The sequence below is a fragment of the Cricetulus griseus genome, assembly GCF_003668045.3.
Source record: "Cricetulus griseus strain 17A/GY chromosome 1 unlocalized genomic scaffold, alternate assembly CriGri-PICRH-1.0 chr1_0, whole genome shotgun sequence".
Lineage (NCBI taxonomy): Eukaryota > Metazoa > Chordata > Mammalia > Rodentia > Cricetidae > Cricetulus > Cricetulus griseus.
This window is the reverse complement of record NW_023276806.1, coordinates 67792881-67807369: the sequence shown is the minus strand read 5'-3', so window position 1 is coordinate 67807369 and position 14489 is coordinate 67792881. Positions and strand designations below refer to the sequence as shown.

Genomic DNA, 14489 nt, shown 5'->3' with positions numbered 1-14489 from the left:
GCACAATACTAATTTAAGACTTAATATCAAGTTATTGCATACACCTAAAGACATACTCCAGAGTCATTTGAGTTTTCCCACTCATAGGGAGTTTTGTTCAATCTTATCACTTGCATTTTTACTCTCTACTGGAAAAATAGCCACTAAAATTACCTCATATCAAGGATGGCTTAGTTACTTTTCTGTTGCCATGACAAAGTACCATGAGCTAATTTATAAAAGAAGGCATTTAATGTGGAGCTAATGGCTCTAGATGGTTAGCGTACATGACCCCCACAATGGGGAACACAGCATCAGTCATTGAGGCATGGCACTGTAGCAGTAGCTAAGAACTTACATGTTGATACCCAGGTAGGAAGCAGAGAAAGAGCTAATCCTGAATGTCATGGGCTTTTGACAAAGTCTGCCCCCAGGCTTTGTCCTCCTCCAAAGGGCCACACCTCCTAGCCCTTCCCAAAAAGTTCCACCAACTGGGGACCAAGTATTCAAATATATGAGCCTATGGGGGCTGTTCTCATTCACAGCACCACAAGGGGTTATTAAAACTACCTTACAGTGAGGCATTGAGAGACATGCAGGGGAGAGGGAATATTTTCTTGCTGCTTTATGTTCCAGTCTTCAGAGAGCACCTAGGTTTGGAAGTTTGTTTTTTTCTGTCATGCAGCCATACTCTGCCATGCATCAGTTCTTGGTGCTTTTGCCAACTCCTGTGCCTAGAAACTCCTCTTCTCTTAGAACTGATAAGGGTAGTGATTTGGAACCTTCTACAACAAAGCTGTAACAAATTAAAATTTATGGGATGTGGCTAAAGCAGTTGAGGGAAATTTTACACTTTAAACATCTTTATCTGAATGAATATGTTAATTCCAAGGAAGAAATGTCTCATCTCAGTCTCTTAAGCTTTCTTCTTTAGAAAAGTGAAGAGTGATATAAATTCAAAGGCAACAGGACAACATGAAAAATAAAGGTTATAACAGAAGTATGTAGAACAAACACGGTAAAACAGACCTTTGAAATGAAAGCTGATTATTTGAAAAGGTGATTTGATAGACTTTAATACCTATGAAAAAAGCAGCCAGCATAAATAACAAAAACAACTGAAAAAGCTTGCATCATGTTGTTGTTGGCCATACTACAGTTGAAAGTGTTGGGAAGAAACACAGACTAGTTTATGCCAAAAATTAGATGGCTTAGCTTTATATTGACAAATTTATGAGAAAAAAGAAATTGCCAAAACTGGCTCAATAAGAAATTAAAATCTAAATGGGCTTATAAAAAGTCAAGAAATTGAATTATTAATTAAAAATCTACCCATTAACAAAAATCCCATGGCTTTATGGTTCTAGTAGTGAGGCCTAGCAGATGTCAAAGTAGAATATTAATACCCCTTCACTTAACTCCAGAACCCAGAGGATGATAAAATGCTTCCCAATTCACTCTGCACAGGCAGTGACACCTCAATGCAGAAAATAGACAACTATGAATCAGTAACTTGGGAACACAGTCACAAAACCCTTGACAAAATTTACCAAACCAAATTCAGCAATATAGATATGATTATCAGTTGGCTAGAAATGCAGATAGGTTTAAGTCTCAAAATAAATGTATATTGCTTAACAAGCAAAATGACAAAACCACTGACTGTCTTAGTAGATAAAGGAAAACATTTGACAAATTCTGGTATACATTTGTGACTGAAACACTGGACTGACTAGTAATAGAAAGATTTTTCAACAAACTGATAAAAATCCCCTCTAAAGAACAAAAGACAGCACCACCACAGCAAAATCAAGCCATATTAGTGAGTGGCCATAAGCACAGAAGTATTCTCAGTGGTGGACACTGAAACAATGAGATGCATTTCATACCCACTATAATAAAAGTATGTAAAGTAGTGGGTGATACAGTTGAGTAATTCATCCTCTAAATCTCTGTTCATTCAGTGATATGTGTGTGAATGTTCACAGTAGCAACAATCACAATAGCATAATACTTAAGCAATTTGAATATGCATTAATTATAAAATATGCTTTCTGTATTCATACAATAGAATACTATTAAGCAACAAAAAGATTATTGATCATACAATCATTTTGTTGAGTCTCAAAAAAGTTCTTGTTATGAGAAGAAGACTGGTACAAACTGCAACACAATGCGTGATTACAGGAAATACCCAGAAAGGCAGGTTTACAGGAATAGAAAGTAGACTGGTAGTTGCTTTGAGATGGGACTAGGAGTGGGAATGAACTGCAAATACAGAAAAGGTAGTTTTGTTATAAAGAAAATGTTTTGTAGTGGATTGTGCGAACAACATAAGACTATAAAATTTCCTTTAAAGCCTTTGAATTTTGTACCCTTAGGGTGAATAATTTATAATTTTGAATTATGCCTCAATAAATCTTTTCAATAAGTAATCACTTGGCTCTTGGTAATGGGAACCATTACAGAACAGACCTCTGAGACTTGACATCAGGGTACTATAATTTGTCCTGCTTACCTGCTCCTCATTTCCCACTACCTATCTGTTGGCCAATTGTATCTAAGTATTTACATTTCTCTAATTTGGTCTTCTAAGGAACTACATTAAAAAATAATCTCAATAATTTCTTCTTGTAGACAGAGGTTTCTGTCCCGCCCAGGCCTGCAGCCATCCAGTCCCAAATAAACACACAGAGGCTTATGTTAATTATAAACTGTTGGTCATATTGCTTAAGCTTATTACTAAAAAACTCTTAACAACTTAAATTAACCCATAATTCTTATCTATATTTAGCCATGTAGCTTGGTACCTTTTCTCAGTAATACATTCTCATATTGCTTCTTCTGAGTCTGGCTGGTGACTCTGTCTCTGTCCTTTCCTCTTCCTAGTCTGGTAGCCCCACCTATACTTCCTGCCTGGTTACTGGCCAATCAGCATTTTATTAAACCAATACCAGTGACAAATCTTTACAGTGAACAAGAAAGAGCATTATCCCACATCATCTTCTATTTTCATTCCTCCCTCCCTACAAATTGCTTAGACTTGTCCTTCACCTGTTACAGAATATGAACAAATATAATATTTAAAATTACAATGTACAAGTTTTATCTTTAAGAGATAATTTTTAAAATTGACAGACATGTGAATACAATTTTATGCATTTTGTGGATTCATTGATCATACTATTTTAACCAACCTGTATAAAACCCGAGTATTACAATGACATTATAATGACAGCTTATCTGAACAAGCAAAATATATAATAGACTTTTTTTCTAGTCTGAATCATTTGGTATCTATTAATTGTATATTGAAACATTGCTAATATTCATTAGTCTGACATGGATACTAATTTTCAGAATTATAGGTTTCATTAGGAATATTGAATGAGCGCAGATAATTCACGATTTGTTATTTGAGTTAATATTAAGTTACTTTTATCTCAATTCTCTTCTTTGCAGGCGTATTTCATTAGCCACTCCACGTCAACTATTTAAAGCTTCAAATATGACTCAGCGGTGGCAACACAGAGAGATTTCAAACTTTGAGTACTTGATGTTTCTCAACACAATAGCAGGTAATTTAAGTGCATGTAATATTGAAAATCACCCATTGGAACTGTTTCTTTAGAATAAAAAATAGAAATGTGCCCGTACTTTAGCTCTAGAATAAGCAAAAAGGGAGTCTACTTGTGTGACATTTGTGTTTCATTTCAATAAACTGACATGGTATATATTTGAGATACAAAAGATATACAAATAGAAAAAGGTGTTTTTATTCTCTCAGAGAAATTACTTTACTTACCAGTAGAAGTACAAGTTGAGTGTCCCATATTTGAAATTCTTAGAACAGGAATCATTTCAGGTCCAGAATTTCTCAGATTTTGGAATGTGTATATGGACTATGAGGTAAGTATCCTTAATTCAAATATTCAAACCAAAAATGCTCTGAAAACTGAAACTTGATACCCTGAATGCTTTATGATTTCTGATTTTTGGATTAGAGATGCCAAACTATGATTTATAGAACAAAAGAATATAGATTTCAAAAATAAATAACATGAGAATTTAAAAAGGCAAAGAGGAGTGGATATTATATTTACCCAGTAATTTGGAATAAACAAGAAAATAAACTTTTCACCAGTCATGTAAAGGTGTTATTTTGACATAGGAGGTGGTTGGGTGGTCAAAAGTTAAAATCTAAAAGCATAAGCAAGTATACAAAAATATAGTGTTTGAAGTATACACAAAGTATAGTGTTTGGAGAAAACTTAGTGGTATAATTTATGTTCTCAAATATGTATTACAGTATACATAATATATATTAATGATAAAGATACAAGAAAATGAACTTTAGTGTGGAGACTTATCTTCAGTCTGAGTTGGCAGGCAGTTCATTAGGAAGGTTTGGAAAGATTCTGAGAATATGTGATATTAGAGCTGTAAAAAAATTAACTTGGAGGTTTTAGGTAAGTTGGAAAACTAGGGTAGAGAGACAGAAGGCAAAATTAGGGAGCAATTACCTGTAAATGTAATGAGGGCCTGCAATAGACAGATGACAATAGCCTTTGTGAGGCTATGTAACTATAGGAATTCACAAGCAACAGCTACTTGGCATACAGCTGTCTAGAGGTAGTAGATAAAAGAGGAGAGATGGTCAGAGTAAACTTGCTAGCTTCTGACCCTCATGTTTGGGAGACTGATGCCATTAACAGAAATCAGGGGATGGATGATGATCTTGTCCTGGCAAGACATCCATGTGAAATGTCTGTAAAAGCATTTGACAGAAGCCAGTGAATTTTACAATCTGGAAACAGGACATTGGTTTTTGTTGGTAGAGAGGAAACTGCTGAGTGAGAGAAATCAGCAGGGCACATGGTAAGAAAGCAGTGAGGTTGGGTTGTGGAGCAGTTGTGTAAGAAAGAAAAAAAGGAGAAAACAGAAAAAGTGATTCTGGAGTTAACAAATAGAGGATGAGAAAGAGGTGAATGTGATGTCTTAAGAGCCCAAATGAAGAGTGAGGAGAGCATTCATTACCTGTGTCAAATGCTACTGCAAAGTAAGGGAGAATTAAGTAAGAATGAGTGTAAGTTGCAGAGAGGGAGGAGTGATGAGCAAAGAGGTCAAGACCAGTCTGGAGAAACCCACAGAAACAGCTGACCTGAACAAGGGGTTGCTCATGGACCCCAGACTGATAGCTGGGAAACCAGCATAGGACTGTTCCAGACCCCCTGAAGGAGGAGGTCAGTTTGGAGGTCTGGACAATCTATGGGGCCACTGGTAGTGGATCAGTATTTACCCCTGGTGTACTAATGCACTTTGGGAGCCCTCTCCACATAGAGGGATACTCTCTCAGCCTAGACACACTGGGGAGGGTCTAGGCCCTGCTCCAAATGATATGACAGACCTTAAAGATCCCCCATGGAAGGCCTCACCCTCACTGGGGAGCAGAAAGGGGTTGTGATAGGGGATTGGTGATGGGGGGCAGGGGAGGAGGGAAGGGAGAGGGAACTGAGATTGACATGTAAAACAAGCTTGTTTCTAATAAATTTTTTAAAAGGAAAAAAAAAGAATGAGTGTTAAGAGCTGGGTGGTGTTGGCACACATTTTTAATCCTAGTACTCAGTGGGCAAAGGCAGGCAGATCTCTTGAGTTTGAGGCCAGCCTGGTCTATAGAGCAAGTTCCAGGATATCCAGGGCTACACACAGAGAACCCTGTCATGTTTTGGGTTTTTTGTTTTGTTTTGTTTTTTTAAAGATGAATATGAGTATAAGGAACCCATCTTAGCCTTGGAGCTTGGGAACTTCCTGTTACTTGATGGGGACTCATTTTCAAAGCAAGTATAAAAGATTTATTGTATTGATGGAGTCAGGTGTGAACTTAGATGTAGTGATGGGGAAATGTCCTTCTGTATATGTTTATCTTATTGGTTGTTGAATAAAGTACTGTTGGCCAATGAAAAAGCAGGTTGGGTGGGACTAGGAGTCAAGGAGGATTCTGGGAAATGTAGTAAAAGGAAGTCTTGTGATACAGGCAGGAAGTGACATAGTAGGCAGACTCATATATAAGCAAGGGCAAGAAGGAAGTCATCCCTTTTTCTCTTCCTCCTGCTCTCTGCTCTGGAGCTGCCATGTGATCCCAGCAAGAGAAGATGCCAGCAGCTGGCATCCAATAAGATAAGTCTTTATGGTTGATACTTAAGACTGAGTTAGCATATAAGAAATCCTAGTCAGTTGGCCAAGCAGCATTTGTACCTAATATAAGTCTCTGAGTGTTACTTGGAACCTTAACGTGGCGGCCTCTTCTCTCATATAGCTTCTGTTTTCCTACAATGTCTTTAAAATAAATCCTCTGTTTAGTCTTCTTTAAAAGTAGAATTAATTTATTTCAAATGTACACTAGCATGTGGATTAGGTGTCATATTAGTATTTCTTTTGCAGTTACATATGCAACATGTAGCTTCATATGCTATCATGACACATTTCACAATCAGTAAGTATTTAGTAGCTATGTATTCAGTTTAGTGTAATAAGATCTAATCTCTGGGCAATGCATGAATTTGTTTTTGTATACAGTAATTATTTGGGATTATTAAAGCAGATAGGACACTTTGAAGGATTTACTACCTACTAATATCTAAATTATATTGAGAAAGAAATGGGAGTTGAGAGAGAGATAAAATGACTGCTAATATAGGTCATTTTTCTGAGAAAAATAAAAATTAAGAACTTATAAGTGTAATGACATAATAACCTTTGAATTAAAAATTCTTCCTGCTATTAAACTGTTGTAAGATGAGGTTGGACAAGGTTCAGCAGTTAAGAACAGGTACTGTGCTGCAGCCTGAGACCATGTTGATGTCTGTGCTCAGTGTTGCTGCCAGGAGACATGTTGATGTTTGTGATCCATGCTGGGGCCAGGGCTGTGTTGATGTTCAAGGTCCATCTTCCATGGTGCAGCCAGAGGCCATGTGGATATTAGTGGTCCATGCTGCCACTAGAGACCATATTGACATCATGATCCATTCTGGGTCCATGTTGGTGTTCATATTCCATGCTGTGGCCGGAAGCTATGATGAGATCCATGGTCTGTGATGGTGCTAGAGACTGTGTGAATGTCCACTGTCTGTGCAGCCCTGGGACACCATGGAAAAGTCCATGATCCATGCTGCCTGTAAAGGGCAAGGAAGCTTCTGTTGTAGTGGTATTGATGAACCCAGACTCAAAATTGAGAACGAGAGACATTGAAGACGTCTGTAGCAATGTCCCCATACCCCCAAAAAGAAACAGTCTAATCAGGAAACTATTGAAGAGAGTCCTTAAAATTGTGATAAAAGTGTATCTCTTCACAGTTGATGGCTTCTGGCAATGGTATGGGAAAGGACTCAGTTGTCTTTAAGAGGCAGGCCACTGGGAGTTTGACAATATTCCAATAAGGATATGGACAACAAAAGTTTTATCTGGTATATTTTTTGAGGGGTCACAAGGGTGGGAGGGTTGACCTGGGAAGAAATGGAAGTGAGTGTGATCAGGGTGCATTGTAGGAAATTCCCAAATAATCAATAAAAATATTATGTTGGAATAAAAAAGAAACTGTGCTGCGTTTGCAGCACCCATGTCAGATGTCTCAGAACTACCTATAACTCCAATTCCAGATGATATGATGCCTTTTTCTGACCTCCAAATGCACCTTGCATATAGTAGAGTTAAAAGTTTTTGTAAACTTTTTAGGTTATTAGGTTGTCCTAATAAGCCTCAAGCCCAAGAAGAGTGAGGGAAAACCCAGTTAACTACATCAGGTCATTTAAAAAGGCTTAGATATCAATAGTTTATATAGAGAATTACTTTAATATTCAGCTGTGTGTGGTGTGATATCAGCATATGCTTGAAAAAGAAAAAAATTAAATAACAGTATGAAAGGAATTCAAGGAATATTAAGTCTCTTCTCCCTTGTATTTCAGCTATAAAATCTTTTCACAATGAGTTTCATCAGAACTAGACTATAGCTTGATAAATGGGAGATCTGGGATTCACATGCCTGCCTCTTGACAGCAGAAGCAATTACCTAATGTTCTCTGCTGTTTTACTAAGATGGCGACACCAAGAAAACTGCCATGTAATGTACAAAGGCTACCTTATCTTTGGAACACATTTTTAATAAATAATTTTCAGTATGTTACTAGTCAGTGTGTCATTAGTTTAGAAGGAAGTGTGGAAGACCATTTGGGGTGGGGCAGTGCAAGGCTAATAATGCTGTGTATTGTTTCCAGAGCATCAGTTGGGAAGGTGCTACAGGATCTCAGGGTTGCTTACTATAGGCACTTTCATGTTACATAGCCAGTGAGCATCCAAATGAACTGTCACTCATCTTGCTTGATTGGTTTAGTTAAAGTTGGTGATTATTTGGTTAGTTGGTTTTTTTAACTGATAGCAGAGAAAATGATTGTGGTTTGGACTTTTCTACCAGAAAAAGTTATTTTTTAGTTTTAATAAAGAGTATTTTGGGGCTGGCGAGATGGCTCAGAGGTTAAGAGCACTGACTGCTTTTCCAGAGGTCCTGAGTTCAATTCCCAGCAACCACATGGTGGCTTACAACCATCCGTTATGAGATCTGGTGCCCTCTTCTGGTGTGCAGATATACATGGAAGCAGAATGTTGTATACATAATAAATAAATAAATAAAATCTTTAAAAAAAAAAACAACACTATTTTGTGGCTAAGAGTATATCCCTGTGGTAGAACATGTACTTAGCATGCTCAGTGCCTTAGATTAAATTGCCAGCTTTCCTAACACCCCAGAAAGGCCATCTTACTTGGAATTGGCTTTCCAATAACAAAGTCAAGTGTAGTTTGACAGAACATAAACTCTAGGACCACATACCTAAATTTGAATGTTTTCAGCATTACTGGTCATATGATTTGGGGGAAGTTCTTAACTTTTGAGCCTCAGTGTTTTCATTGAAAAATGTGTGTGATACTAATGATACCAGCTTCACAGTGTGATTGCAAGGCCAAATGAGGTATTACAATAAAACATTAAAAATGGGGGTGCTGGAGAGATGCATCAGTGGTTAAGATCACTGACTGTTCTTCCAGAGGTCCTAAGTTCAATTCCCAGCAACCACATGGTGGCTCACAACCACCTTGAATGAGATCTGGTACCCTCTGCTGGCATGCAGGCAGAAGAATGTATAGACTGTATACATAATAAATAAATAAAATCTAAAAAAAACATTAAAAACAATGGCTTGCACCCAAATTATTAGTTTTTCATGTTATTTTGATAATCTTCCATGTTTTACGCTAAATTAAAAGTGATATTTTCTTCCTTACCAGGACGGAGTTATAATGACTTAAATCAATATCCTGTGTTTCCCTGGGTCATCACTAATTATGAATCAGAAGAATTAGATCTTACCTTGCCAAGCAACTTCAGAGATTTATCCAAGGTAATATTTTTAGTAATTATCTGAAATGTATTTGTCATATATATAAAAATAAATTAGATTCATTTTCATATGTTTTTTAAAAATCTTAAAATATCATTTTGCCTTTAATGTATTTTTACCATTTAAATTTTGTTATTTAACTTAAAATGTAAAAATAGTATGTATAATAAGCTAGATGACAAGTTAAAAATTATTGTACTACTCATTTTTCCATGAGCATTCAAGGAAACATTGTTGTCCATTATTACCTTTTAAGGGCATTTGTTTTTTTGTTTGTTTGGTTGTTTTTTGTTTTTGTTTTTTTGTTTTGTTTTGGTTTTTGGTTTTTAGAGACAGGATTTCTCTGTGTTTAATGAAGCAAATAAAATAAGCAGTCATAATTAGAACTCTCCTACCAAAACAAGAGACTTCCTGCTTCAGGTTGCCAAGCTTGTCTATTTCCTCTTGTCCTCTGTTAATTCCTAACCACAAGCATGTGGGTCTTCTTTTTATATTTTAATTTTTTCAGGCTGGTCTGGAATTCACTATGTATATCAGACAGATATCAGATTCACGTTATGCCCCCACTCTCTCTAGAATGCTGGGCTCATAACCAAATCTGGGTGGTTCCTCTTTAAATCAAATTTTAACTTACACAGTTCCTATCCTGAACTCTTCTTCGTTTATCCCTGAATACAGGAAGTCTTCCAGAATTCAGAGCTTAGCTTCTCAGCCACATTTCCCCTCTTTGTTTTCTTGTGGCTGGCCCTCATCTCGAAGTGCTTTTCTTGGTCCCTTCCCTAAGGATTTCCTCCATTCTCTCACAGTACTTCCATATCTCCCACTGTGCATTTTCTTGTTTTCACTGTGTTCCTTGATGCAGAATTCTTGTTCATCACTATCTTCCTCCCCAGGGCATGCAGCTCAGTAATTGTGTGATAACTTTTCAGTGTGTCAGATTTCTTGCTCTTAGCACCACCTTTCTTCACAGCAGAAATGCTAGATCATCTTGATTTCCACTCTCAGGTAGGGAATCACCATTTGGTTTCTGCAGAAATGGTTCCATGGAGAAAGTTCACCCACCTATCCAGTTTCCTTCACAATGTTATGTATTTATCCATCCTAGGCATGGTGAATATTGGGAATGTTGGAGAATCAATCCTATTCTATTCAAAGGTAGTGACAGCAATGCAGGAGTTGGCATTTTCCTCCAGGTGAACAATAGCATTTGGGATATGGCCTTTGTTCTATGTAGCAATTTTTCTCTGCTTTTGTGCCCATCTTTGTACAAATCTAGTCTTCAAATACTGCATATTTGCCTCTTGTATCTCTACCCTTCTTTTTCTCTTTTTCTAGAAATATAAATTCCTATGGACCGCCTGCATTTTATAATTTGTTATAATCTAAGCATTTTTCTTGATCTCAAAATATAACCGTAGAGTGCTTGCCTTACATGTTTGAACCCAGTAGCACAAAAACAATGAAATTTTACTTTTTTGTTTTCTCTATTATGAAAACAAAACCGAATTAGATTACAAAATCTAATAAGATAGGAAGACCTACTTATAGATGCCATGCTTATTATCACTGTATATGAAGAACTGTGTTATCTAGCAAATGAAGACTATTAGTTTGATCTGCGTGATGAACTATGTGGCAGGCCAGTACAACAGAATCACTCCATGAGCCTCTAGCTTTTGCTTCCTTTTCTCTGTGTTGTATAGGCTGTCTGCTTTTGTTTTGAATATTCACTGAAATAAGATCAGAGGAATGCTTCTAGACATTATTTTCCAGCAGAATTCTATATATGAGTAAGGTTGTTTCTATGCCCCACTGGATGATCAATAATTCCGATTTTCAAATTTTTGTTACATTGAAGTAAAAATGAGGACAACCAAACTAAACCAGAAATTACTTTCATTAGTCTCCCTCCATGCATGATCATAGCCACAAAAACATGAACATATAAATAACATAAGCAAAGACATAAGAAACATCAGGGAATATGGTCTGGTAAGTAAAATGCTTGCTGTGCAAGCATGAGGACCTGAGTCTGGGTCTTAAACACCCATGTAAAATGCTAGGTGTGGTAGTACGCATCTGTAACCTCGATGCTGGGGTTTAGAGACATGCAGATGCTCAGGGCTTGCTGGCCAGCTACTCTAACCAAATAGTGGGCCCAAAGCTTGGTGAGAGACCCTAATAAAAAAGGAGGTGGCAAATCAATTGAGAAAGCCATTCTGATGTCAATTTCTGGCCCCTAAACAGTCAAGTACGTTTTCATATTTGTGTGTGTGCATGTGCACACACACGTGCACACACACACACACACACACACACACACACACACACATACATATATACACAGAGCAAACAAAACAATAATATTTTGTGTGTGATTTAGTGCCTTTATTGCTTTTAACTCCTTGTAATGGTATCCATTTTTATATCTTTGTTTTTGTTTCTTTTGTTTTTTCAAGACAGGGTTTCTCTGTATTGCTTTGGAGGTTGTCCTGGAACTCACTCTGGAGACCAGGCTGGCCTCCAACTCACAGGGTTCCTCCTGCCTCTGCCTCCCAAGTGCTGGGATTAAAGGCATGTGCCACCAGCACCCAGCTCCATTTCTATATCTTGAGATATTTATGAGAAGATTTTACTCTTGGTCAAGAAAGAAATACATATTTTAAAAAGTGCTTTCAGAAAGAACTTCAAGTGCACCAAGATCAGTAGTGAAATGTGTTGTTATTAGGAAGAAGTGGGGAATTTTAAGACCCAACCACACGTCATAAAACTATCCCCTCTCCTATAAAGAAGCATTTGTTCAGATACTTCAAATGTCATTCAGGTTCATGAGAATGGAATTCTACTAGTGCTAACTGTTTTCATTAGATATTAATGAAATTAGTGAGTTTGGAGCTAACTACATTATTTTAAATGAAATAATCAAGTGCATTACATATTTAGAAATTATACTCTGTATCTATAAATAGTGTTCATTTACTTAATAAAACTGCCTCTTGAAGTATAAAGATCTAAAAATCTATGCAATACATGTCTAAAATTTTGTTTATACATACATTTATAGGAACACATCTTGTATATAAATGAATTCTATGTATACAAATGATGATTATGTTAGAATTATATTAAAATTTGTCCCAAAGCAGACATTACTATTTGTTTAAATAAGCTTTTGAAATCTGAGAAAACATAGTGTGCAAAGCGTAATTTAGAGCATAAACAGATGTTATCCTATTTCTAAGTAGATAATGTAGCCTGACTGGCTTTAGAATGTATCAAATTATTTATGTCCATTTAATTTCCCCAAAGCTGGTTTTCAGAGGAGTTTTAGTGCTTTGGCACACAGCTAGTTTTATTTTATAATCTTTCCCATGTTGCACAGGGAATTTTTTTCTGATGCTGAATTAATATAATCAACACCCTTTCTTCTGAATTCTTTTTTGTGATCAATCTTTTAGCACAGAAAAAGTATGAATAGAGCAGTGTAAAAAAAAATTGTCTTCTTAGAAATATAAAATTTTTAAACATTTCCATTCTCTCTTTACAGTGATTATAGATTGATATTGTCAATGTGTTGAAGAGGTCAAACCAACTTCAGTTTGAAAAGGTTGAAAATTACATGTTTTTATATTGTATGAGTCATAATGGTTTAAATTATTATTTCAAGGCCAAAAAAAAAAAAAAAACAGGAACCATTGATGGAACTCATTCCCATTCTTCATGTTCTTTGCTGCATCATCACTGGTCTGAAATTTTGACAGATCCAACCATGCATAGAATGTGGAATTATTTTAATCTCAATTTTATAAATGTGCATTGATTTTATATTCTAACTACCTCTTTGGTATAGTTAAGAATTACTGTTTTCTTTTTGTCTTCTCTCTGCAAGATGTTATAAGTAAGGCAGGCTTCCACTTAAAAATGTCCTGTCATAAAAATAAACAATGGCTGGGAGTTTCAGCAATGGGGTTTTCTTTGTAGATTTTACTTGTGATTTCTGTTTTTCTGTTACACTTTGGACAGTGTAAAGCAAATTTTCTTAGAAAGGAAAACTAACACACTTTGAGGCAACTATTTCTCTTCTAATTTATTGATATAATGTTGGGATATCTAATAAGTGTTCTTGCTATAATCTATATATCTGTTCCAAAACACTGTTCTTAGATCACATTTACTGGAAGTAAGAAAAGTAATAATGAAAACTCAGCTATATTAGCTATGCAATTTAGAAGGCAAAAAAGCAACCCATTGTTCTATGGGTAACCTGTATTTCTTATGTGTTCATGATATGCCAGCCATTTGTTTAAGTATTTCATATATATTAACTACTTTATCCCTCATCCAGATCCTTAAAGATAGGTAGCACAATTGCTGTCTTACAAAGGAGAAAATAGAGCTCTGTGAGGATAAGAAAGTGCCATCCATAGCTTGCATAGAACTCAAGTTTGAAATCTATGTAAATATATTTATAACTGGAATTGTGTGCTTATAACTGAGTATATTTTAATGAAGAGACTAGCATAGCAATAATTTAAAAAGAAAATAGTGTATATCATGTACGGTTCTCTAGTTGTATTGAGGTATGTGCATGTATATGCTGAGGTATGTTTATGTTTGATTTTTCATTTTGGGGTACAATATAAGACCTTGGTGCTGTGCAGCCATTTTCATTCTTATTCCCTGCTGAAATTGATAGTTAATACAACCTCAGTATAGTAATGCTTGAAAGGGAAAGCTTTTTCTAAATAACCTTCTCTTGTATTTGTCCTAGTGAAACAATTTTACAAAACAAAACAGAACTCCTGTGTGTTTGATTAAAACTATAGAATCCCTGATATCAACACTTACTTGATTTTTAATGATTATTGACTCTTTGTTGAGTGTCATTTTGCACCCAGAACTGGATAGTTTATGAAAACATGAAGGAATAAAAGCAAACCATTTTACCAAAGAAATGAAGATTGGGAGAAAAAAAAGAATTCTCAAGAAACAAAAAAAAATTTTTTATTAATTAGAATTCAGAGATTTAAACTGAAGGAAATACTGAGAGTTTGAAATAAA

At 35.9% G+C, this 14489-nt stretch overlaps 1 protein-coding gene across 6 annotated transcripts in view; it reads left to right on the top strand.

Annotated features, from left to right (window-relative positions):
- Lrba (LPS responsive beige-like anchor protein) overlaps positions 1 to 14489 on the top strand; it is a 561457-nt gene that overhangs the window by 392273 nt on the left and 154695 nt on the right. For all 6 annotated transcript variants that reach the window (XM_027392996.2, XM_027392995.2, XM_027392998.1 and 3 more), the window contains 2 exons: positions 3442 to 3557; positions 9316 to 9428. In XM_027392996.2, coding sequence (XP_027248797.1) covers positions 3442 to 3557; positions 9316 to 9428 — 229 coding nt within the window. The remainder of the gene's footprint in view (positions 1 to 3441; positions 3558 to 9315; positions 9429 to 14489) is intronic.